Source organism: Puma concolor, chromosome B2 (assembly GCF_028749965.1).
Source record: "Puma concolor isolate L17-30 chromosome B2, mPumCon1.1.hap2, whole genome shotgun sequence".
Taxonomy (NCBI): Eukaryota; Metazoa; Chordata; class Mammalia; order Carnivora; family Felidae; genus Puma; species Puma concolor.
This window is the reverse complement of record NC_141671.1, coordinates 13,937,239-13,961,901: the sequence shown is the minus strand read 5'-3', so window position 1 is coordinate 13,961,901 and position 24,663 is coordinate 13,937,239. Positions and strand designations below refer to the sequence as shown.

The window sequence follows — 24,663 nt, the reverse complement described above, 5'->3', positions numbered from 1 at the left end:
CAAAATGTCCTTGTGGGGCTTTGTGAGTGCTCTGTGTGGTGGTGACTTCTCCAAGGTGACACGGCTGTCTGCAATGCGGTAGCAGAATTGGAATTACAACTCCATCCGCGGAGCTTTTGAATCCAGTACTTTGGAAGGCAAGAGGGATGAAAAGGACACCGTATCTTTTTAACGGCGGTATTGAAAACACATCTTAATTTTCACTGGATCACTTTTCAGAGATGTTTCTGGGTTATCGGTCTCACCGGAGTTACTGGGGAAAATTCCACGTTCAAGTAATATTTTGTGTTCACAAATAGAATAGGCTTTCCGTACTGTTATCTAATTGGAGAACGGATTGACGTCACTTCGCCAAACCCTTGGAGTGCTAGAACGCTGAACCAGCACCTCCTTCTTTGTCCCGCCCTCCCCTTGTGAGGTGGGTGGGGTCTGGCGTCTGTTAACTGCACACAGACAGCGGCAGCTCCCAAGCGGCTGAGCTATGCTATCCTGTTTCTGTGGGTCTAGTGCAGTAGTAATAACCCAAGCAGGCACAAGATTGTAAGGAGACATCACATTTTATGTCCTAAAATCCATGTTTGCCATCAACATTTATTATGTCTGCAGTTCTAAAGTAACCAGGAATGAATATTTTTTTCTCTTTCCTTTTTTTTTTAACCATTTATTTATCCATCCATCCATCCATCCATCCTAGTAGGAGTGAACATGAGTCTTGAACGGCCTCGCGGATTGTCTGTGTAGGAACTGAAGCCCTCCTTGTGGCGTGTTGGTTTTATAGCTGGGCGTAGGAGAGGCGGTGCTCCGATTTTTGCTGATTGTGAGAACCTTCTATCTGCTTCCTGCTGTAGATAATGCCACTTCTTCTGGCTGTTATAAATGAACAAAAGCATGGGGAAGGGCTGGCGGAGGCTGAGGCCTCGGCCACTCTTTGAGGGCCCTTGGCCCGCTGGGGCTGAAATTAGGGACATTTAAATAATAACATGCTGCACAAATGAGTACAGATAATTACACAGTAAGAGAGGGGAGCTATTAGCTGTATTTGAGTTTCATTTGCTTCCTATAAATGTCATCTGAGATCCAGCAAAAGCCCTCTGGCCAGCCAAAGAACCTTGAGTAGATTTAAGGGAACCTGGATCCTTTTTCTTAGAACCTGACTGCGGTCGTGATGGGTAATCCGTACGTTGAGCCGTTACTGTTCTAGCACTTGCTCTGTATTTCATGAATTTAGTCTTCAGAACAGACCGTTCTTGTAGATGAGGAGGTGATACACGAGGGTGGATTAGCCGTCCATCTACGCGAGTGGTCCTCGGCAGCCAGACTTTTAAAGCTTGGCTTTCTGTGTCTTGACTTCAGACCACCCCTTGGATAAAACAGAAGTCACTTTGGAACCCTCTGTAAAGATAGGATTCCAGAAACTAAGAATTTGTAGGAGACCTTTTAAAAAACTTTTCCTGGGGCGCCTGGGTGGCGCAGTCGGTTAAGCGTCCGACTTCAGCCAGGTCACGATCTCGCGGTCCGTGAGTTCGAGCCCCGCGTCAGGCTCTGGGCTGATGGCTCGGAGCTTGGAGCCTGTTTCCGATGCTGTATCTCCCTCTCTCTCTGCCCCTCCCCCGTTCATGCTCTGTTTCTCTCTGTCCCAAAAATAAAAAACGTTGAAAAAAAAAATTAAAAAAAACAAAACAAAAAAAACTTTTCCTGATAGCTGTTTCTTTCGAAGGCGAGCATGTAACATCTTTTACTGGGAAGGAGACCTCCAAGGTGGGGGGGTGGGGGGCAGGAGAAGTAGGAACATGGGCATATTTGTGGTCTTTATTAGAGTTTATAATTGGGGGGGGGGAATCAAAAGATGGGCACAGGTACGTTCATTTTATTCACCTAGAGGTAGGGATTTGGATTTTTAATGCTGCTGTTGAACCACCAGCTTGACTCTCTCCATACTGTCCTGTCCTCACATGACGGGGCCTTTCTGGCAACAACTGCCGAATTGTAGGGAGGAGCTGAAGTTGGAAGTGCAGACACAGAACTCCCCACACACCTGTTTTTGTTTTGTTTTGTTTCCCCCTTAAGGAGAAGAAGTTTGGACTCCTTCAAAATCTTTTTTAATGTTTATTTTTGAGAGGAGAGAGCACACGCATGCGTGTGCACAGTCGGGGGGAGGGTGAGAGAGAGAGAGAGAATGAATCCACAGGTTCCAGGCTCGAGCTGTCAGCACAGAGCCCCACGCGGGGCTCAAACTCCCAAACCCCCAACCGTGAGAGCATGACCCGAGCCGAAACCAAGAGTCAGATCCTTAACTGACTGAGGCACCCAGGCACTCCTGGACTCCATCAACATCTTAAAGATTCTGGATGTTTTGTTTGTGGAATGAAACTCGGGCCCGAGTCCTGCGAATTCATTGTTCACAGCATAAGATAAAAATGCCTTGTGACTCAAAATGAAAAATCCAAGCACATTGTCCCATGAATGGCAGTTTATTTACACAGCTCTATTGAAAATACTGTCATGTGTCACAGTCGAATGGTTGTCTTCATCAACAGAGGGCTGGGGAGGGGGGTGTGGGGGGACACTTCTCCTTTCTGCTTTGGCCCCCAAGCGTTCACATCTAGCTATTCTAAGGATGGGCCCCACTTCAACAGGAAAGACTGTCTTGTTGTTTTCCTCCTGAAGAAAGTGGCTTAGGGGCACCTGGGTGGCTCAGTGTGTTGAGCCTCCGACTTTGCCTTGGGTCATGATCTCGCAGTTCGTGAGTTCGAGCCCGGGGTCAGGCTCTGTGCTGACAGCTCGGACCCTGGAGTCTGTCTTCAGATTCTAGGTCTCTGTCTCTGCCCCTCCCCTCCTCGTGCTCGCTCTGTTCTCTCTCTCTCTCTCTCTCTCTCAAAAATATTAAAGAGAATTAAAAAAGACAAAAAAGAAGTGGATTATCCCACTGCTTTGTCCAAATGGAAATGCCGATGTGTAAGTGCCAGTCCCCTGTGAGCTGTGGGGATCACCAGGCTGCCCCCCGGCAGCTGCTGAGGGTTTGGGTTTCTGGAACACATCAACCTTGGAGACTTTTCTTACTTGTCTCCCCCGATGTAGGAGCGGACACTCCCAAGTAAAAGAAGCGGGGTGACAGGAAGGGTAAATACACTTCACTGACAACAAATTTATTCTTCGTTAGAAAAATAAAAGCTACGTTTTATTCTTGCAAATGGTAGAGTTGAAAAGGCTTGAGTGGCTCATGGGTGGCTCGGTGGGTTAAGTGTCTGACTCTTGGGTTCCGCTCACGTCGTGATCCCCTGGTTCATGAGTTCAAGTCCTGTGTTGGGCTCCCCACTGATGGCACTGAGGCTGCTTGGGATTGTTTCTCTCTCGCTCTCTCTCGCTCTCTCTCGCTCTCTCTCGCTCTCTGCCCCTACCTCGCTCGCTCACGTTCTCTTTCTCTTGATCTGAAAATAAACTTCACAAAAAAAAAAAAAAAAAAAAAAAAAAAGGAGGGGAGGGCTTGAGGGGCCCCTGGGTGGCTCAGTGTGTTAAGTATCCAACTTCAGCTCAAGTCATGGTCTTGGAGTTCATGAGTTCTAGCCCCGCATCGGGCTCTGTGCTGACAGCTCAGAGCCTGGAGCCTGTTTCGGATTCTGTGTCTGTCTGTCTCTCTCACTCTCTCTCTCTCTCAAAAATATTAAAAAAAAAAAAAAAAAAAAAAAAAAAAAAGAAGGGCTTGATGTCTTTCTCTGTGGCTGTGGTGTAGTCGCTGTAAGCCCTGAGTGTGATGCACATGGGACATTTCTTGATAGAGCTCCTACTGGTTGATACTTAATGGAGTCTAGAATGTAGGTGGTTTTGTGAGTAATAACATGGAATTCAAGTTGCTCTTCTTTCCTGTCACTTTGTGCATGGGGCCCCTTGCCCCCCCATTTCTGTCAGCCTGCCTCCTCTGTCAGCTCTGTCCCAGATTCTGTCCTCCTCATCACATCTTGGGCTGTTTTAGGAGGAAGGGCCTAGGATGGGGTGGGAGGTGGTATGTAGTTATGGGGGTGGTTGTTCTCTCTGCTGGTCTCCGTTCTTAAGAAGCCCAGCGTTGAGAGGTCCTGAGGGCAAAAGGGCAGAAATCTGCTGTGGTCCTTTTCTCATCTCTCCAAGGGCATCAGTCTGGAAGATCTCCCTCTTCCTTATTTACTTCTGTGCTGGATGATTGCCATCAGTAAACAAAACATGTTGTAGTTTCGCTCATAATAAAATAATCCTCCGTCGATCTTGTTATCTCCCTCCTGCTATTCATCTCTTTATTGCAGGGTTCCTGGTAGAAAATGTCTAAGCAGTCTGTCTCCCTCTACTATTTATATTCTTGTTAATATCCTTTCCCCTTTCGTATTCCTTTGAACCCTTAGAATGAGGCCACGACTAAGGCTTAATAATGACCTCAGTTGCCAAGTCCGTTGACCGAGTTTCTGGTCAGCGCCTTGTTTACCCCCATGGCAGCATTTGACATGATTGACCCTGTCCTAAACTCCACTTGCCTACTTGCCTTCTCCACTTTGATTTCTTGGGAAGGCCTTATGAACATGAGGGGTCCCTAAGCCAACTCTGTCTCCACCACCTGTCCTCTGCTCTGCCTGTCTTCCCCTGGTCCGTAAACGCCAATTCCATTCTTCTGGTTACTTTGGCCTAAACCTTGGAATTAGCTGTATTTCTCTGATTTTCCCACACTTTGCATTCTGTCCTTTAGCAAAACCTGTTCCAAAACTGCATTTGCACTACTGCCCCCTAGTCTGTAACCTCCAGCTTGGGCTGGGATCCCTATGCCCCCTCAGCCTCTGCCTTTTTACCCCACCAGGAGGTGGCCAGAACAGTCATTTATAAATGCAGATTAGCGATGCTCTGTTCCTGCAGCGTCTCCCTGCCTCTTACCACGATAAGCTGATGGGGGCCACAGTATCCGTCAGGTCTCCTTACCACTGTCCCCCCTAATTTGGCCTCCTCGCTGTTCAAACCCGCCAGAATTCTTGTGCTTTCTGCTCCTTCTAGTTCCCTTTAGATAACTGTGTGCTTGATCCCTGCCTGAATTTCAGGTTCCTGCTCAAACCTGGAGGTTTGAACCGGAGCATCCTTCTTGAACATCTTCTTGAAACTTTGTTGGATACCCTTTTGCTTTTTTGCCTCGTAATATTTCTCTGCATAGAATTTCTGTCTGCAGGACATTGTATTCTTGTTGTTTGCTAGCGGTAAGTGCTCTCCCCACGACAGACAGAAAGTCCATGAGAGAAAAGCTCCGTCACCATTCACTGCTGCTGTCTGCACGCCTGGGTTCTCCGTAGCGCGTGTGGAGCGTGGATCTGTGTGCAGACAGCTCTCTGCCCGCTGGCCATTCCCACTCCCCCTCCAGCACCCTCTGCCGTGCCGTGGATATGCTCCTGTCTGTTTAGGGCTTGAGTGTCCCACATGTGACTCTGGGTTTTATTCTGGAAATGCACACACCTATAGCCCTGGATCACAGCCCACGCTGGTTTCCCTGTCCCCAAAATGTGTATTCATAATTGTGATACCCTTGTCTTATCGTAAAGATTCCTGGAATTGGATCACCCTTGTACCCTTTCTTAACCACATTTGCGGAATGCCTATTCAGGTATGAGCTATGTTGCTTGGAAGTTTAAATTAAAATTGGGCTTTTCTTTGTTTTGAGAGGCTGAGAGATCAGGGGAGGGGCGGGCAGAGAGAGAAGGGGAGGGAGAGAATCCCAAGCTGGCTCCGCACTGTCAGTACAGAGCCTGATGCGGGGCTCAAACGCCCGAGCCATGAGACCGTGAGCCAAAGTCAGACGTCCAACCAGCTGAGCCACACAGGTGCCCCTAAAATGAGGCTTTTAAGAAATAAGTTACTGCTTCTAATCTCATAACTTTATTGCAACCTATTACTGTCCGGTTCTGTGGGTTTGTGTAGAGGGTCTCCAGTGTTCCACAGCTTGTATAAGACTGCATAGCAAATCAGGACTTGACCCCAGAACTGGACTCCAGTCTTGCATACCGCTCCCCACCCCCCCCCCACTTTATTTTTTGAGGAAAAGTATACGCCGCACGAAATCACACATCTTACTTGTACAGTTCGATGTATTTATTAAAAAAAAATTTTTTTTTTACATTTATTTATTTTTGAGAAACAGAGTGAGACAAAGTGTGAGTGGGGGAGGGTCAGAGAGAGAGGGAGACACAGAATCCGAAGCAGGCTCCAGGCTGTGAGCTGTCAGCACAGCCCCACACAGGGCTCCAACTCACGGACCGTGAGATCATGACCTGAGCCGAAGTCGGATGCTCAACCGACTGAGCCACCCAGGCGCCCCCAGTTCGATGTATTTAAAAAAGCTCATATACCCACGTGACCAGTGCTCCAGTGTAGACCCAGGGCTTTCCCACCAGGCCAGAAATGTTGCTCCCTCCCTTTCCATTTCATTTGACTTCTTTTAAAGTATGCGGTCATTTGAGGTTTGTCACCATGGCTGTCTTGATTTTTTTTTTTTTCACGAGCTTTTATGATGATATGTGGGTTTATGGTGTTTCCCTAGAATGTACCAGATGCCTGAGAGTGTCTGAAGACTTGAAGGGTCCCCAAAGCCAGTGGCTCACGTGTGTCCAGTATGCAACTCTTAGAAGCCCTGACTTGGGGGCACGAATAAGAGCCCTCCATTTGGACATGGTCACAAATGATCTTCACCGGCTCGTGGTGGCATTCGTGGGCCAGATTTTTTTTTATATTTATTTAAATGTTTTTATTTCTTGGAGAGACTGTGCACAAACAGAGAAGGAGCAGAGAGAGAGAGGGGAGCAGAGGATCTGAAGCAGGTTCTGTGCTGAGAGCAGAGAGCCCGAGGTGGGGCTCAAACTCCTAAACCGCGAGATCGTGACCTGAGCTGAAGTTGGACGGTTAACTGACTGAGCCCCCCAGGTGCCCCAGACAGATTCTCTGTCTTGAACCGGCATTAAAGTTTTGGTTCCCAGCTGTGTGCAAGTCCAGACCACACTGGCCTTTTGAACAGCTCTTCTGCTTCTCCCGTTCGGTGTCCCCTCTTTCCGGTAGTGCCATTCTGCGAGTGTTAAGAAATCTTGGCCTTGGTGATAGAATTCAAGAAATTCTGGAATAGGGGTTCCAGACCTGGCTTTCCTCCAAAGGCAAGCTAAAGAGGCATCCATAGGGCCATACCCCTTCTCTGCCAAATACGTGTGTTTTCGGTTAGAGGGATTCTTGTCCACGGCGCGTGAGTTGTCCCGTGGCCTTGAGGGTGCAGAAACATAGGGTGATGGCATGGGAGGATTGCTCACTTGTGTTCATTTTCTTGTGGCTGTGGCAGAAGTCTGTATTAGTCAGCTCGGGCTGCTGTGACAATGTACTGTAGACTGGGTGGGGTGGTCGAAACAACACAAGTGTGTTTCTCGTTGTTCTGGATGCTGGAGGCTGGATGTCCGGATCCAGGGTACTGGCCACGTCCTCACCAGGCTGACGGTGGGGGGGAGAGTGTACGGGTGTCTCTTCCTCCTCTTAGGAGGACACTAGCCCCGTCAGATCAGTGCCTCCCCGAATCGTGACCTCCTTTACTTTTCTCACCTTCTCACAAGCTCTGCCCAAACAAACAGTCACACTGGGTGCTAAGTCTTCAACCTAAGAGTTGGGGGAGTGGGGTGAGGTGGCAAACAGCACCGATGCTAGTACGTGGGTAGAACTTTGAGGTGGTGACAATTTCATTGCGTTTTAATTTTAGATGCAGTTAATTTCCATTTTAATCTGCAACATGTTTCCTTTTGTGTTGAGGTACTAGAAGGATATCCTGCTATGTCAGGAACCCCTAAGAACTGGTTTGAGCTTGGAGAAGTTCTTGTTCCTCCCAGTTGGATGCAATTAATCTTCGGTTTTTATTTTTTTATTAAAAAAATTATTTTTTAATGTGTATTTTTTGGGGGGGGGGAGCGGAGAGCACATGCTAGTGGGGGAGGAGCAGAGAGAGAGGGAGACAGAATCTGAAGCAGGCTCCAGGCTCAAAGCCCATCAAGATACCCCTGGATGGATGTCTCAGTGTCAGTTTGGGAGAAATCATGACATTATTTGAGGTTGAAGAATCTTCTTTGTCATACATGAATTTATTTCATTTGTATGTATACATTTTAAAGTTTATGTATTTTGAGAGAGAGCGGGGAAGGGGCAGAGAGGGAGAGAGCGGGCTCAGTGCTGTCCGTGCAGAGCCCGGTAGGGGTCTCACATTCATGACCTGAACCGAAATCCAGAGTCGGATGCTTAACTGAGCCACCCAGGCGCCCCTCGTTTGTACTTTATGCACGGATTCAGTTTCTTTTTCTATGCCGTAAGTGTAATTTACGGCAATACGTACCAACCAGTTTTACTTATCAACATGTACAGAAAGGGAGGTGCCTGTGGGGTCCCCAGATAGCGCTCCCCTCGGCCAGAGGCCACTTATCCAGGCATGGAGTTTATCTGTCTATGCTCTTGTAAACGGTCCTGTGTATCACCTCCTCCTGCCCGTAGATCTAGGCCTCCTGTGTCGTCTCTGTCTGTGCTGGTTCCTGATTCAAGTTCTGTGATGGATGATGGGTTCTGTGATTCAAGTTCTGTGATGGGGGCTTTGATTCCTGTCGGATCTACCACGATGCACTAGTGCGATTTGGTTTTGCGTGGGACTTTCTCAGATTCCATTTTCCCCCACGTTTAGAGGACCTTTTACCTAGTTTTTGGAAAAAAAACGTGTTCCCCCTTGAGCTACGTTAAACGTTCAGTGTCCTGTATGGAGTATCTTTAAACCCAGAAGGGTGATAACTGGGTATGTTTTGGGGGAAATTAGCCTGCACCCCATAAATCCCTTAATTTACAACTTGTTACTCAATCTCACCTGCCAAATCACCTGTATCCTTCTAGCTTTCTCTGTAGGCTTTAGGGTGCTTCTGCAGAGTCCCGAAATTCGCTTCCTCGTGATTTTCTTTCTAAAAGATCATAAAACAGTGTAGGTCTCTCCTACGAGGAGGTCTGGGGCCCAGGAGGGAAACATGAGCTATTTTATAACCTTAGACCTGCCTGTTAAGGAGCAGAGTCGCCAGTGTGTCAGCCATGCTGCCCCTGTGTTCTGCAAGGAGAGCTGTTCTTTCTGGAGCTTCAGAGCTCCTGGGGCCCCGTTCCTCCTCTTCACAATTTGCTGACCTTTCACTAGTGTTGTGGGCTCGTTCCTGCTTTGGATCTAATGGTTTCAGCTCTTTGAGCACATCAGGCCTCTTCCTGGGGGACCCGCCCCGCCAGTGTCTTTCCGGTCACTCCTGCAACTGGGTCCGTGTTTCCCTTTGGCAGGTGGGTGGGTATCCTGATCATGCGTGGCACCTGGTCTTGGTGGGTGACCGGGAAAGACATCCGTGCCTGGGAGTCCCCTGCCAGCTTCTGGTGCTGCCCCACGTGGTTGGGTCTTCCTTCCAGTTTTCCATGGCTCTGAACGATTTTTGTTGCCTTCTGATGCACGAAGGCAGCTCAAGGTCTCACTTTGGAAACCTTCACCTGTCTTAATTCCGATCCCTTCCTTCTGACGGGATTGGGGCATTCAGGAAGGACTCTCTCTGCCTTTTTGAAACCGTGCGCTTCCCCTTCCGGAGTGATGGTATAGAAGGTCAGCGAATCCTCTGCAGACCTAAGTAGGGCAGGTGCCCCAGCAGTGGAAACCACACACGTGTATTGTTTGGGCACGAAGGAAGGCTTGGTGATCTCTAGAGGGATCTGCACCGCAAATTGCTTATCCTGTACCGGAGTGGCTTTACCCTGTCCTCACTCAGCAGTTACCCAACTTCAGACTAGTGTTATTTGAAAAGGGCCTTTCCAGTTTACTCAGTTGGAAAGTGTTACAGAGTTTTAAAGGGTGAGTTGGAAGGCTCTCAGCTGGCACTTTCTGAATCCCTCGGAGGAAAACATTGGCAAACTCTCCACTCTCTGCCTGAACTCTTCTTATAAATCGAGAAGCCAAGAGTTACGATGCCGTCACAAAGGGCCAGGTTGAACTGTGTGGGGGGAAACCTCCGTGTTAAGACAACGGACTGTTTTCTGATCACAGTGACCCTCCTCCCACCATCTTGATGTTAATCTTACCGCCACTGAAAATAGAAGTATGCGGTGAATGTAATTTGCAAGGTATTCCAACCCCCCCCCCCCCTTTTTTTTTCCTGGAGAGCCTTTTCTCTCCAAGGTAGAAGCACATAGCTTTTAATTTTTTACCCCTCATCTACAATTTAAATAAGAAAAGTGCTGGGCTGCTTCATTCAACAGGTGTAACACCCCAATGAGGGAAAGTTGCCCTTTTTTTCATTATTTGGCTTTATTTTTTTTCTGTGGTTTCAGGGGGCAAGGTGCTGAGATCAGAAGCAGGAGTTTGCTGTTGATTTATTACCCTGTTTGTTACCATCTGTCTGCCTCGCACTTCAATCTGTTGATGGAAAGCCCGATGTGCTTGTGTCATGGGGCCTGAGAAATTTCCGTCTTCCTGAGTTGTCTGACTACAGAAACCTGTACAGTCGCTTCTACCCAGGGCCCCAGAGAAGTCTGGGGCCAGGAGAATAACCCAGGGGAGCGTGTTGGCGTGCTTTCTCGGTCCATCCTTCTATGCCCCTGCCTCTGCCTACTCTGGCCAGGCAGTGATGCCTTTTCTAGCACTGTCCACATTCTGCAGCCCATTCTCTGTTGCTCTTACCCTCCTGGGGTCGCTCTTTATGGAAGAATTCCAAGGGAATAGGTTAAGATTGCCATCAAGTGGCTGCTCTTGGTAGTGGATGGGGAAGATACTGGCCTTCCGGCTGGCCGACTCCTCAGACCTTCTCCTCCAATTTCTTAGCCCCTTTGTGAAAAATTACCGAGCTCCAGAGTGCTCTCAGTCTGAGGAATTGACTGGTGGCGGGGAGGGGGCGGGCACAGAGAGCTCGGGGCATCTATATGTTGCATCCTCAAGGAAGCTCTCTTCTGTAAAACAAAACCCGCACCTGTGGTCTGAGCTCAGGGCCCTGGAGCTGTGGACACTGAGGGATCTAGAGGCTTCCTGGGGGAAACTGCGGGGCATTCAGCCTCCTGCCAGTTCTGGGCCCCCGTAGACCACTGCCCTCCACCTCCACTTGGGGACATTGGCAGGGAGGCTCATGCTGTCATCCCTGAAAGGGTGACCTCACGGCCCCACCAAGAGTGAAGAGAACTAACACACACGAGGTGGCCGTTCTGTTTGGCTCTTGTTCCCCAGCTCTGTAAATGGAGTAGTAATTTCTTTCTCAGAGGCAATATTCTTAGGATTAATGAGATGATTTATTTAAAGTCCTTAGTATCTGGCAGGAAGTGAGCATTCAAAGGGTAATTGTGATCGAGGTTCTAGATACACAGTACCTAACTACTTCCCATAAAAGCTGTAGCTGTGTCATAAAAGAGCACACTTCAGGGACTGTATTAAAATCTGTTTGCCCCATTCCCTGGGTCTGGACGCCATCATCCTACAATTAGACCTCACCCTAGGCGTTGGAGAGCAGAAACTCTGACCGAGCTAGAAGGAAGCGAACCCTAGTTTTCCCCAGTAGGGCATTCCTTAGTGGTGTCGGGAAAACCTGCCCCAATAGCAGTAGCAGGGGTTGGTGTCTTGGCGGGGGGGGGGGGGGGGGGGGGGGGTGACCCGAGCAGTGCACAGCAGTTTCCATTCTGTCCTTTCTGAGGTTTCTGAGCTGGTATGGAAGAAGAAGGACCTGTGCCAGCTGGACTGGAGGAGAGAGGCTTGGAGGGAGGCAGAAGGGGAAAGTGGCTACGTGAGGCCATCAACCTGGCCGTGCAACTTGAAGGGAGGGTCAAGGAAGGAAAATTCTAGGGCTTCTATATTTGCAGCAGCTTTTTAGAAGTCATAGAGGCTATGTTATGTAACCATTCACATCAGCATCTGTCAAATCATTCGACCACAATTCCTGGATTGTAGCCACTTAAAGCAATATTGGATGTGTCAAAAAATTTGATACGTTGTAATGAGCACTGATGTCATTATAGGTCTATTTGTACAGGTAACTGGGTACCACCATGAACAATCCTCCCTTCCCCTTCGCGGGTTTCTTATGTCAGGTACGACACTTGAGACCTCCCTTTGTCCTGTTTGGTTTTGTTTCCGTGATGAGTGATAGCCTGATACTTATAATGAAGCCTGTTTGTGGTGGTGTTCCTTCTTGTTTTTAAATGTTTATTTTAGAGGGAGGGAGGGAGGGAGGGAGGGAGGGAGGGAGAGAGAGAGAGAGAGAGAGAGAGAACACAAGTGGGGGAGGGGCAGAGAGAGGGGAACAGAGAACCCGAAGTGGGGTCAGTGCCGACACCAGTGAGCTCTATGTGGGGCTGGAACTCATGAACCATCAGATCATGACCTGAGCAGAAAGGGGATACTTAACCGACTGAACCACTCAGGTGCCCCCCCCCTTTTTTTTTTTTTTTTTTGCGTGTGGTTGTTGTTGTTGATTTGACAGAGTTGAGTGAGTGGGGGAGGGCTGGAAAGTGGGGGGAGAGAGAATCCCAAGCAGGCTCCTTGCTATCAGCATGGAGCCCTATGCAGGGCTTTGTCTCCCGAGCCCAGAGATCATGACCTGAGCCAAAATGAAGGGCTGGCTGCTTAACGCACGAGCCACCCTGGTGTTCCATGGTGTTCTTTTTAATTGCCAGATCCTTCTCTAGGAAACATTGGGATGCTTTTGCAGAATTTGGGGGAGAGTGGAAAGCTCTAGAAGACCGGCATCCTCTGTGGCCACCATGTTTTCTTTGTGGTATATGAAGCTTTTCCCCATCCCTCAACCCCCACCTGCGTACAGGAATGAATGGTGCTTTCTTTCTGGGGATCCCTTGTGTATGTAGGAACCGAGGCAGTGAGCCCAGAATCCACTGTTTGTGGGTTTTTTTTTTTTCTTTTACACTTTTCTTTGTACCTATAGCCTTGAGGGTAGCAAGATGTGAGTCTAACTCGGAACGATTTCATGTGGCACTTTGTTCATGAGTATTAAGTGGTGATTGCTGGCCTTTCACTTTCAAGCTACATCAGGATTGCCTAAAATCCTTGATGATTTAAAAATCATCTTTTGGGGTAATTGCTTTGCTAAGGGTTTCTCTGCAGTTTTTAGTTTACTGAATAAGCTCGTGGCTTTTTATGACTGGGTCTAACCTGTGGTTTTCCCTCCTTCCCTCATCTGAAAGCTAGACTGATGACACCAGGGGGCCATCTGCTGCAGGATTGAAGGGGGTTTGTTTCCTTGCTGCTCTGTTTGCTCCCCTGTCCTTTTTCACCCTGCTGCCTGGAAAGAAGTGCCCGTCTGTCTGACTTGCCCTGTTTATCGGTCTGAGCTCTAGCAGAGGACAGCACAGAGACCCAGGGACTGTTGCCATCTGTAGACTTGATGAAAGGGTCTTGAGACTACATTCATGAAGAATCTGTAGGTGAGCACTGCCCTGTAGAAGTTTCCACAATGATGGGGATGCTCAGGGTCGGCTTCATTGTGTACGGTAGCCACTTAGGAGGCCATGAGTCCGTTATACTTAGCTGGTCCGATTAGTTTTAGTTCATTAAAAAAAGTATGGGGGCACCTGGGTGGCTCAGTCATTTGAGCATCTGACTTCGGCTCAGGTCATGATCTCACGGTTGATGAGTCTGAGCTTCGCAGCTGGCTCTCTGCTGACTGCTCAGAGCCTGGAGCCTGCTTTGGATTCTGTGTCTCCCTCACTCTCTGCCCCACCTCCCCCCCCCCCCCCCCAAGCTGTCTGTCTCAAAAATAAACATTAAAAAAAATCTTATGTGACTATAGGCTACTGTATTAACATGTATAGCTATAGAGACAGGATGAACGTAGTGGTTGCTTCTCTTTTGTCTTCAAGCTCTGTCTTGTTGTTGTTTGGCAGCAGGTTTTTTAGATAGCCAGTGTCTCAGAAACCTTCTTCTAGCTGTCTTCATGGTATGTTGTACATGCAGGCAATGCTGACAGAGTGAAAACATGTTCCTATTCTATTCACCTGCCTTTTAGTGTTTTGAGCCTTTTGAGGATCCTTTTGCCCGTGGTATTAATGTCCTGGTATTCCTATTATCCCTGACTTCAATATGGCAACGTCCTCCTGGCTTCAAAGTTGTCACTGTCTGCTGTTCTTCACTGTGTCTTTGTTTGTTAGCGCCACAGGAGTCCGTGTTTCATAGAACCGCTTTCGTCACTGCTGCTTTTGTGGCTGGTACTACTTCCATCCGGCAACACACCATTTTCCTTGTGATATCATTTAAATAATCATTAATGTCTTTTTTCCGCCAACATGTTGTTAAAGTAATTCATTTTTCTGTTTCGTCGGAGAGCATACGTGAACCAGGGCGGGGCAGGGAGAGAGGGAGAGAGGGAATCCCAAGCAGGCTCCGGGCTCTGAGCTGTCAGCACAGAGCCCGATGTGGAGCTTCAACTCCTGAACTGTGAGTTCATGGCCTGGGCTGAAGTCAGACGCTTAACCGACTGAGCCTGCCAGATGCCCCTTGAAGTAATTTATTGTAGAAAACATAGAAATTTCAGAAAACTATAAAGATTGCCACTGGAGAGGATACTACTTCTTATAACTAGCTTATTTCCTCGAATCTACTTTCTCTATACTTGTATTTCTTTTGAACCCCATTTAATATTTCATGCAGTGGAATCGCTGCAACTTAAAACCTTAGGAGTCTTTCCTTATGTTACTAAGTTTTGGAAAATGTGGGTTTTTTTTTTTTTTTAAACATGTAATATCTTGAAAAAATTATGTTCTTCATTCAGTATTAGTTGCCTGGATGGCACATGAAACCTTTAAGGAAAATACCGCAAAGAATACACACAGAATTTTTAAGTGATTGATGTAGTTTCACTTTGTGGAAAAGGTGGGAGGATTATAGTTAACTGTGGCTTTTATTTGAACACAGTAGTAACAAAATGAGTTCGTGTAAGTTAGCAGGGTATAAAAGGTCATTCTTTGAGGAAGACCTGAACAGTTTTGCAGACGGGAAGAAATCATTGGCTCTAAAATGAAGAACTTTAACATTGAAACTAATAAGGGATTAAATGTGTAGAAAACATATTGGGAAGGTTAGTGAGAGTTACATAGTATTCATAAGACGTTTTCACTTGAAAATTTGAAAATTAGATCTTTTCTCCCAAGAGTTCCTAATTTTGATTAGTGACTGCTGAAAAATCAAGTATTCTAAATTACAAGATGTGTTCCCAGCCAAATATTTCTAAATAGAAAGACAATTCTTTGAGACCTTTTCTTCTGGAAGTTGTAAAAGGGAGCCTCTAAGGTTAAGAGTGCATCATCAGGCTCTGAAGGCTCTGAAATGGTCTGCAGGAGCAGCCTGTTCTTTGAGCAGTATTTATTGGGTCTCAGCAGTTTTCTCTAGGCACATGCTAGTTTGGAGGACTCTTAAGATGAGCAAGAATAAATCCTCTTGTTCGGAGAACAGGACAGTCGATGTCTGCTTGTCACTGTGGGTATTTGAAGTAGCCCTGAAGGCTGACTGGGGTTGAGGGTGAGTGGGGGGGGGGGGGGGCGGTGAGGAGCTTTCTAGGAAGACAGAGGAGGGAATATTCCAAAAGAGGGAGCTGCATGTATGGAGTCAGAGGCTTGAGGGATACACGCAGGTTCCAGCTGCCTCCACCCCTTCGTGCCGCACCGTGGGGTGCCATCAGGTTGCAAAACCAACGCATTGTTAGTGTATTGCATGGCTTAGGAAGCTGATATAAAAGAATTTTCTCTTTTTTTGCATTTTGTTTTTTAAAGACCGATTTATTTATTTATTTTTAAATTTTTAATGTTTTTACTTATTTTTGAGACAGAGAGAGACAGAGCATGAACAGGGGAGGGGCAGAGAGGGTGGGAGACACAGAATCCGAAGCAGGCTCCAGGCTCTGAGCTGGTAGCACAGAGCCCGACGCGGGGCTCGAATCCACCACCTGCGAGATCGTGACCTGAGCCGAAGTCTGACGCTCAACCAACTGAGCCACCCAGGCTCCCCTAAAATTTTATTTTTAAGTAGTCTCTACACTCAGTGTGGGGCTCAAACTCAACCCCAAGATCAAGAGGCGTGCACTTCACCGACTGATCCAGCTGGGTGCCTTTAATTTTTTTTTAACTGGATGCAGATATTTTTGAACCGGTGAAAAGGGGCAACAGAATTGTTAAACTATGTTGAAATCCTTGCACGTAAATCTTTGCTTCTCTCATTAATATCATAGTATTACTTTTTAGAAGTGAGCTTGCTGAATTACAGACTTTAAAACAAATTGGCATCTGTGATCACGTTGCTCTCCAGAAATATTTTATCAATTTGTTCCCACCCTAGCAGCACATGGGAATAGGGGTTTTGTCAGAATCAGATTTGGGAAGGAGATGAACTCTTTAATTGTGACCTGAGTGAGCTGAGAAGGACCTGTCAGTCCTTCTCAAACCTAGTTTTCCATTATTCATTTCTTTCTAAGAAGGTCAAATGACCATATTGTAACTGTGGTTGAATTTTACTTGATACTTCTGCAGGTCATGTTCTCAAAATCTCAACATTCTAATCTTTTCTAACTTGTCATCATTTGTGTGTTTACCTTTTTACAAATCCGTTACTGGAGTCTTTTAAAAAATATATTGAGAGCCAAAGCATATTTTGTCTTGTCTTTTTACAACCAGATAATTAAAAATGTAATTCATTAGCACCAACATTTTAAAAAAAAATTTTTTTTTTAACGTTTATTTATTTTTGAGACAGAGAGAGACAAAGCATGAACGGGGGAGGCTCAGAGAGAGGAAGACACGGAATCTGAAACAGGCTCCAGGCTCTGAGCTGTCAGCACAGAGCCCGACGCGGGGCTCAAACTCACAGACCATGCAATCGTGACCTGAGCCGAAGTCGGCTGCTTAACCGACTGAGCCACCCAGGCACCCCCATTAGCACCAACATTTATTGAGTCATATAGGTAGCTCTTATCCAGTGCTTACTATGTACCGCTAACCCTTTTACGTAAATAATGAATGCCTTAACTTAACCAGTCACAGTTGTCCTTCTGTCCATTTAACAGAGGAATCTGAGGGCATTCTCTGATCCTCCCCTTAGGTTCACACACTTGATGAAGAGTAGGATTGGAACCAGGCAGCCTTGTCCAAATTGTGCTTGTGTGTGCTGTGAACCAAGAAGGTTCTTTAGTACTAGATGTGTACCAAATCGGTTTTCTCTGTTAAATTTTTTTAATGCTTATTTTGAGAGAGAAAAAAGAGTGAGCAGGGAGGGGGAGGGGCAGATGGAGAAGAGAGCAGAGGATCAGTCTGAGCTGACAGCAGAGAGCCCGACGTCGGGCTCAAATCCATGAACTGTGAGATCATGATAGGAGCCAAAGGGACACTTAACCCACTGAGCCACCCAGTTGCCCATTTTGCTGCTGTTGTTGTTAAATAAGAAAAACCTGATGGAACATTGCCTTTTCTAGGAGCTTCTTAATTTGAACTTCCTGTTTTAATTGTGGTGCCATTTCATTGGTATTAGTGACTAAATCCATAGCAACCATTCGCTAGTTAATATACATGCAGTCACCCAGCCTCGATCTCCCTACTGTGTCTTATAATTATTGGTATTATTTTATAATTGTACAGTGTGGCCTTGAAGTCACGTTGGCTATAGGGCCAGCCACATGAATTATATAGTTGAACGCTGTTGGTTCTTCAGGAATTACCAAGCCCTCTTGGAAAGAGTCCAAGCCAGACTCTGTATGTACCTAATTCCTTTTGGTATAGTGCCAGTGTATTAACTTTTACTTAAATAGAATTCTAACAAGTAATGTTTATTATTATCATGTTGGCTGCTGTAAAGGGCCCACACTTAAATAATACTTTTGAAAGTCAAATATTAGCCCTGCGGATCACTTTTCTGCTTTGGCTTTTTATCACAGCATAGGTGATATGATCAGTATTATGTAGTTCAGCCCAAATTACAGATGTGTCTTTATCAATACATGGCTAATGCAGTGTGATCATTAAAAAACCCTCTATTTCCTATGTAAAATTCTCAGACTCGACAACCTTGTACATCCTTCCCTCGTGCAGGGCAACCCACTTCACCCTATCCTTTCTCTGTGATGAGCGTGTTTTTGGATATTGGATTGTTAAGGTGTCGCCTTTTGAATGCAGTAACTTCTGTAGGTGGCAGGAAATGGGAGAGCTTTCGGAAGTGGATCATGGATGATAAGTACTTGTTGACGTGCCCTAACTCTGTAAGGCCTGTCTTTCCTTCATGAGTTAGGTCCCAGCTCTCAACGTGAGCTGACTTCCTTGATTGGATACATGAATAAAACAAGTCTTCATGCGTACGAAGCAGCTTCTTTAATTACTCAACACAGCAGTATTAGATATCCACATTTGATGAAGATGTGCAAGTGAATTGCACTCTCACGTTTTATCCAAATCCTAGATTGGGGTTTGCTCCAGTCACTTATTTTCAAAATGCTAAGGTAGTCGGTGGGGCTGCTGGAGTTGACCCAAGTGGGAGGTAATGAAATGGTTGCACATGCAGGTAGGTCCTCTGTTCTGAAGCTCCCAGGAGCACAGTATGTCCTTGGATGTCCTGGCGTTTAGGTGATAATTAGGTGGATGGTGGCCATGTAGCTGGCTGGCCGCATAGCAGTTCTTAGGATGGGGCCCCTTCTTGAAATTCTGATCTCTTGGGAAGTAGCAGTTGGAGTACTTTGTTGTCCCCAACCCTAAGTAATAGGTCTTTATATTTAAGCATTTAGAGATTACAATGATAATGCAAGCAGAAATCGACCCCTGCTTTGGAAACCAGTTTCCATGAACTTGTAAATTTGACTTGCATATGCAAGGATATCCGATGGTTGTTACTTCTCGGTAAGTATCCCAGAGCAAGTCCAGTGTGTGCTTTCCAGGGGACAGGCAGAGGGATGTTTGCAGCGCGGATCATGATAGCAACCAACTGGCAATACTTAGATGTCCTTGGAGGAGATTATCAAAAGAAAGTGTGGAATATTCCTACGGGGGAGTGTGACGAACAACAGTGAAAATAGGCAAAGAATAAGCAAAATCATGGATAGGTGATCTTAGTAACCTCGGGTTGAGTTGGGGGGGGGGGGTGGTGGTGGTGAAAAACAAATCCCCTAAGACTTAACCCAGAGCGATCCCCTTTTCGTGAAGTTCGTAATCAAGCACAGTGAAATAATAACAGCACAGATACACATACCTAAGAAGTAGAACTTAACAAAAATAATGAAGCATGGGGTAGGCGGAAGCATATAGGTAATGTTTCAGTAATTGGGTTTGGCTGTGGATTTACAGGTATTTTGGATACTAAACTAACGCAGGGAGGCTGACGTTGATATTTTGGGAGTCTTCATTTAAAACCTTGGACTTGCTCAGATCTTTGAATGTTAAAACTTTGCTGCTGGTGCCGTCAGTCATACGAAGAAAGAAACCGCCCTTGCAATCCTTGCCCGTCTCATCTGCTTTTCTACCCACTGTTGCTGGGAATTTCAGTATTGAACGTGGTATTTTTGTTCAGAAGCAGAATCCTGTTCTGTTTTATTACGTGTCCCCCAGAGGCTGCTGTAAGTCCATGTGTCTGGTACTGTTGATGCATTTCCTCTTTGGTTAACCAGCGTTTTATCGAAACCGTCCAGAAGCTACTGGAGTGCATAGGCAAGAGTTTTTCAGCTCTTTTCCTGACCCAGCAGCAGAGCACAGGTCAGAAAAGTGGACACTTAGGTCTAACTAAGCATGCGTTTCAGGGAATATGGCGTGCACGATCCAATCCTGATGATGGTCTTGGAAGTAAAAGTAGTCTGGGCCAACATTGTTATTAGGTCTTACCTTCTTAAATTTTAAGTACCTAGTTACTTTCCAGACAATGGGAAGAGAAAGAAGCAATGAAGTCAGGGAGAGTAGAGATTAAAAAAAAAAAAAAAAAAAAGACACAGATGGCTATGTACACTCCCATGTGGGAGGTGTCAGAGCTGGGGATGTTAAGGATGACCAGTATCCATACATGACCCCCCCCTCCCCCCCAAGCTGTGTCTCTGGCCAGTTATTTTGGGTCTTGTGGTTCCTGCTTTCTTTCTTACCTTTTCTCAGAAGTACCGGGCCGTACTTCAGTTCTGTGTTGGGTGCTTTTGATTACTGAGGGCTCTAAAAGCCAAGTCTCAGTAGAAAGAAGAGGAAAAAAGCCAAATAGTCATCCCTTAAATATGCTTTAATTGACTATATGACTTATGCGGCAGTGGGATACATGACAAACAGTTGTTGAACATTCTGGGGATATACTGCACCAGAGAGAACCAAATGAGGGTCTGCTCTGTGGGCTCTTAATGAGCAGGATAGGATTGGAGAGGGATTTTCCATCCCTGTGACTTCTACAGGGAATTGTATCCTGAGGTTTTTCCAGTGGGCTAGCATGCCCCATCCCCAGATACCCCAGGATTCCCGGATGACCTTCTGTTGAGACCTTATGAGGAACTAGTTCTGATCTTGGTTAAGAACCATACCTGCATAAGCCTCAGTTTGCTTATCTGCAAAGTGGGGGATTATGCTAGATTGTCTCTAAGGCCCAACTTGGAATACTGATTTTAAAGTCATGGATAGCAAGTAGAAATTAGGAAAGACCATCATCTACCTCCTGATAATTTTTGTTTGTTTAAAAGCGAGGGAGGTAGGTAAGCCTTGGTGATTTAGGAAACAGGAGATTGCCATCGTGGAAAGAATAATCACCAGATCTGGGCAATTGTCCGTGAGCAAAGCTAGCGTCTGCTTTCAGGGTTTTTGTGAGGTCTAAGTAATAAGCTAACGTGTGTAAAGCCCAGAAGGGGCTCTTTCAGTGGTTAAACAACAACTAACTGAAAGTAATAGGAAGGGGCATTCTCTTCCTGGCTCCCTTGGGTGAGTCGGGGGTAAAACTAAACGGCATGTGGGTTCTTTGATGGCATGCCACCGTCTTTTTTTTTTTTGTCCCCTCCGTTGGAAAGGCATAAAGACTAGTGTGGGATGGGGTTCAGAGCACGTGTTTCGGACATTATAATCGCCAGATGAAGTTCAAAAGCTTCAACAGAAGGGACTTTTAAAATCAAATAGCTTTATGACAAATGAAGGAAGATGCATGCTCCAGTTATCGGGGCCAGGGGAGCTGGCCAGCCTTGTTGGATTCTTGCCTCCCCCCCCCCCCCCCCAGCTGCCAGGCCACAGGGCCTGTTTTGTGACAGATCCTCAAGAAACAATGAGGAGAAACAGCTTCTGTGTTATTAGATTAGATGAATTTACGTGCGTGGAGGAGGGCCCTCCGCGGGCTGGGGGTGGGGAGGGCAGCGGTGGTCATCACAGAAGTAATAAAGCACCCTGGTAGCTGGAATTGGAGGGAGGAGGGGAGGGCAGGCTGGAGGAGGAGCATGTGGAGGGAGATTTCTGCAGTCTGTCTGGATCGCTGCCCAGGTTTCCCAGCCAAAAAAACAAATAAAAATAAATAAAAGGCAAGTGCTGAATGACACAGATTAGGATATTAAAAAGGGATGCCATTGAAAATGTGCCACGGACCCCCTGCCGTCCACGGGGGTGCAGTGTGTGCATGGCGGGGGCGGTCTGACAGACTGGGCACAGAAGTGTGGACAATTACACTGACCGCCCCATCAAATGTGTCCCGTCTCCACCCCCCCCCCCCACCCCCACCCCCCAATGTCAGAAATTCTCAAATAAGGAATTGTCTGCATTGCAGATTGGGGAAATTGCCGGATGGAGAAAAGCTAGTAGCTAGTCGCTCTTTTCCTTTTTTTCCCCCCCTCAATTTATCAGGAGGGGGAGAAAGCGCCCCAGACCCCTCCTCTTCGGCGTTGGGTTCCCTCCCCCGCACATAAATAACCTTCCCTCCCCGGCACCTCCCCCCCCCCCCACTCCCCCCGGCCCAGGGCTGTGCGGCCGTCCTATTGCCGCGCGGAATCTGCACCGCCGGAATCTGCACTGCCGCCTGCTTATTACGTACAGGGGTGGATTGTTGACAAGTGCTCTGGAGCCGCGCTCGCCGCGCTCGCCCTCCCTCCCCCCCTCCTCCCTCCCTCCCTCCCTCTGTCCTTCTTCCTCTCTGTCTCTCTGCAATGATCCGGCTCTGAGGAGGATGGCTGCTCCACGGGTCTGTCAGGTGCAGTTTTTGGTGGCTTATCTTGAGGAACCTGGGATAGAAGGTCTGTTCCTATAAATAAAATAAAAACCAAATAGCTCTAGGTTTGTTTCAGGCTGCTATGGCTTTTGTTGGAGAAATAGGCCTTTTGTGGTTTTTTTCCCTGCTGGGGTCCTGATTAAATCCATTATGGATGGCAAGGTGCTAGATGTATATGTATAGGAGTATGTAAAAAGTGTTGCAGTTGCTTAATATTAATATTCTTTTAGCTGTGATCTCCTCCCTGGGGGCAACGGTGGCTCCTGCAAAGGCACTGTGGAAATTTACAAGAGAGAATTAATGTCGTTCTTAAAGCATTCAGCTCTGTTGACCATTTTGGACAAATCTGCAGTTTTAGCCAGGCTTGTATGAATTTAGACGTTTCTCTGGGGACTGAACGCCATCCAGCTATGGCTGGTCCCTTTATTTTATTGCCAGTTTATGTGATCATTTCCCAGCATTTAAAAATAGATGTTTGATTAAAGTTAATTAGTTTTTCCTCACCATGGCTTTGGTTTCCTTCATCAACAGCATGCATGGTGTTGTTTCCCTTAATACTTTCTCTGTCTCTTGTCTTCCTTCCTTGAAAGATGGAGGAAACTGAGGCATGTAAATAGATGCTGAGTGATTCTAGGTCAGCCCTTAAAGCTTTGAACCCCGAGTGCTGTCGGTGTTTCTCCCATATTTCGTGCATTAGTCTGTGTCTGCATTACTAGACATAAACACAGATGAATTTTAGGAACCATCAATTTTAGGTGCCTCAGATCTTTGCAGATTCTGTGGCCGTGTTCCTAGAGTTCTGCTTTCTGTGTTGCTTCCATTAGGTTTCAGTAGGAGAAAGAATGTTGGTCTGGGAGGGAGTAGGCCTCTCTGAACTTGCTTGCTGTCAGCAGTTCTAAAATTTCTATTTTTTTTTTTTAATTTCGAGTAGCCCACTTAATCCTTTTTTTATTATGTTCATCTGAAAAGTAGGTGTGCAGTTTGATTTGTGAGTGAGGTAATGAGGTCACGGGGAAACTCCTGCCCCTCCCAGTCTTGCTGGAGAACTTCTGTGGGGTTCATTTTTGTTGTGTTAGGGAGAAAAAGCAGCTGGAGAGGTCTTAGGGTTAAGGGTGTGGCTCTTATCTACAGATTGTGATGTCAAGACAAAGTATTTGGGAGTTGTGCCTGGTTATCGGCACAAACTAGTAACTTTATGGGATTTGTTGATTTGCATCGAAGCCAGCTTTGTGTAACTTTGTAGAGACTTGTTAATATTTGAGAGCCCGTTTTGTTTGGTAACCCACCTGTGGGGTAAATGCAGTTGGTGATCTTCAGCTTGAAAGATAAATACACACGCGTATGGTAATTACTTAAAGGTAGACTATCCCTGGCTATCCAGGAACATACTGTATATGGATATGGATATCTCCGTTTTGACAAGTGCAAGTTACATGATTCAGGAAAAATCTGATTTTTTGGCATGTCCGGTTATCTGAACGTAAAACTTTGAACGTGTTGGTCTCATTAACCGATCGAAAAGAGTATCTCTAAAAATGCCCTGTGTTTACCTCTCCTGTGTATTGACTCTTAAGTTCCATGCTCTGCAGTGATGCCATTGTTCTATAGCGCTGTCTCCACGCCGGCCTAAATCCAACATCCTCTCTAATCACTTTTCCTCCACATGTGGAAGGCGGTTTTCCACCTCCAGGGTGTTCGGTCCTGGGTCGTTTGTACAGCAGAACCCTTTTACTCAGCCGATAGAAGCTGGAGTTGCGTGTCCTCGGGGATTCCAAGGATTCACGCTCTGGATGGACAGTTACACTAGGTCGCCTGGTGGGCATGTTTTGCCTGGTTTGCCCACGTAAAATCAATAAGGTATCGGGCTGGGGCTTGGACCCAGAGGAGTTAAGGCCCGGGATGGAGGAGTAATTGATGACTGCATGCACAAGTGGGGAGTGCTTCTTTCTCACTGTGGAGAAACATGGATGTTTCTATTTCGGCAATTATTACTATTATTGAAGATCCTGTACCTGTTGTGACTTTCTAAAAACCGTGGCCTAAACAAGCAAGGGGGTTGTTCCAAAACACACAGTACACCTTGCTCGCCATTGTCATCCTCGGAGTTCCAATAGCTGCCCAGGCTGGTCCAGAAATCTCTCCTAGAGACCACAGATCCTTCTCACCGAGTGATTTTTGTATCCAAGTCCGACTGTGGCTCTCTGGCGGTCGTTGTTGGAGCCTCTCCACGAGGATTGTTTTCTTTCTTCTAGTGACTGCTGGGTCAGGACGTGGGAAGGAGAAGTCTTTTGTCTCCTGATGAGCTCTGGTGGTGCTCACTCGTTTGGGGTCTAGACCGCCAGAATAGGGCCTGTTTTTGTGCTAAGCACCCATGCGCTCACCCTTCCTGTGTGTGCAGGTCCCCTGTCTGCTGGCCTGCTCCTTTGTGCCTCAAGGTGAGGGGTTGCCCTCTGGGCTCAAGGGTTCTGTCTCTCTTCCCC

The 24,663-nt window shown here is 46.7% G+C and overlaps 1 protein-coding gene across 8 annotated transcripts in view; it reads left to right on the top strand.

Annotated features, from left to right (window-relative positions):
- JARID2 (jumonji and AT-rich interaction domain containing 2) overlaps positions 1-24,663 on the top strand; it is a 273,116-nt gene that overhangs the window by 128,013 nt on the left and 120,440 nt on the right. Inside the window, exon 1 of one of the 8 annotated variants that reach the window (XM_086706217.1) lies at positions 22,084-22,208. The exons of 6 other annotated variants lie outside the window; for them this stretch is intronic. In XM_086706217.1, coding sequence (XP_086562343.1) covers positions 22,142-22,208 — 67 coding nt within the window. In that variant the 5' untranslated portion in view covers positions 22,084-22,141. Of the gene's footprint in view, positions 1-22,083; positions 22,209-24,663 lie in introns of those variants that run through there. One more of the 8 variants, XM_086706224.1, reaches the window with a different exon arrangement.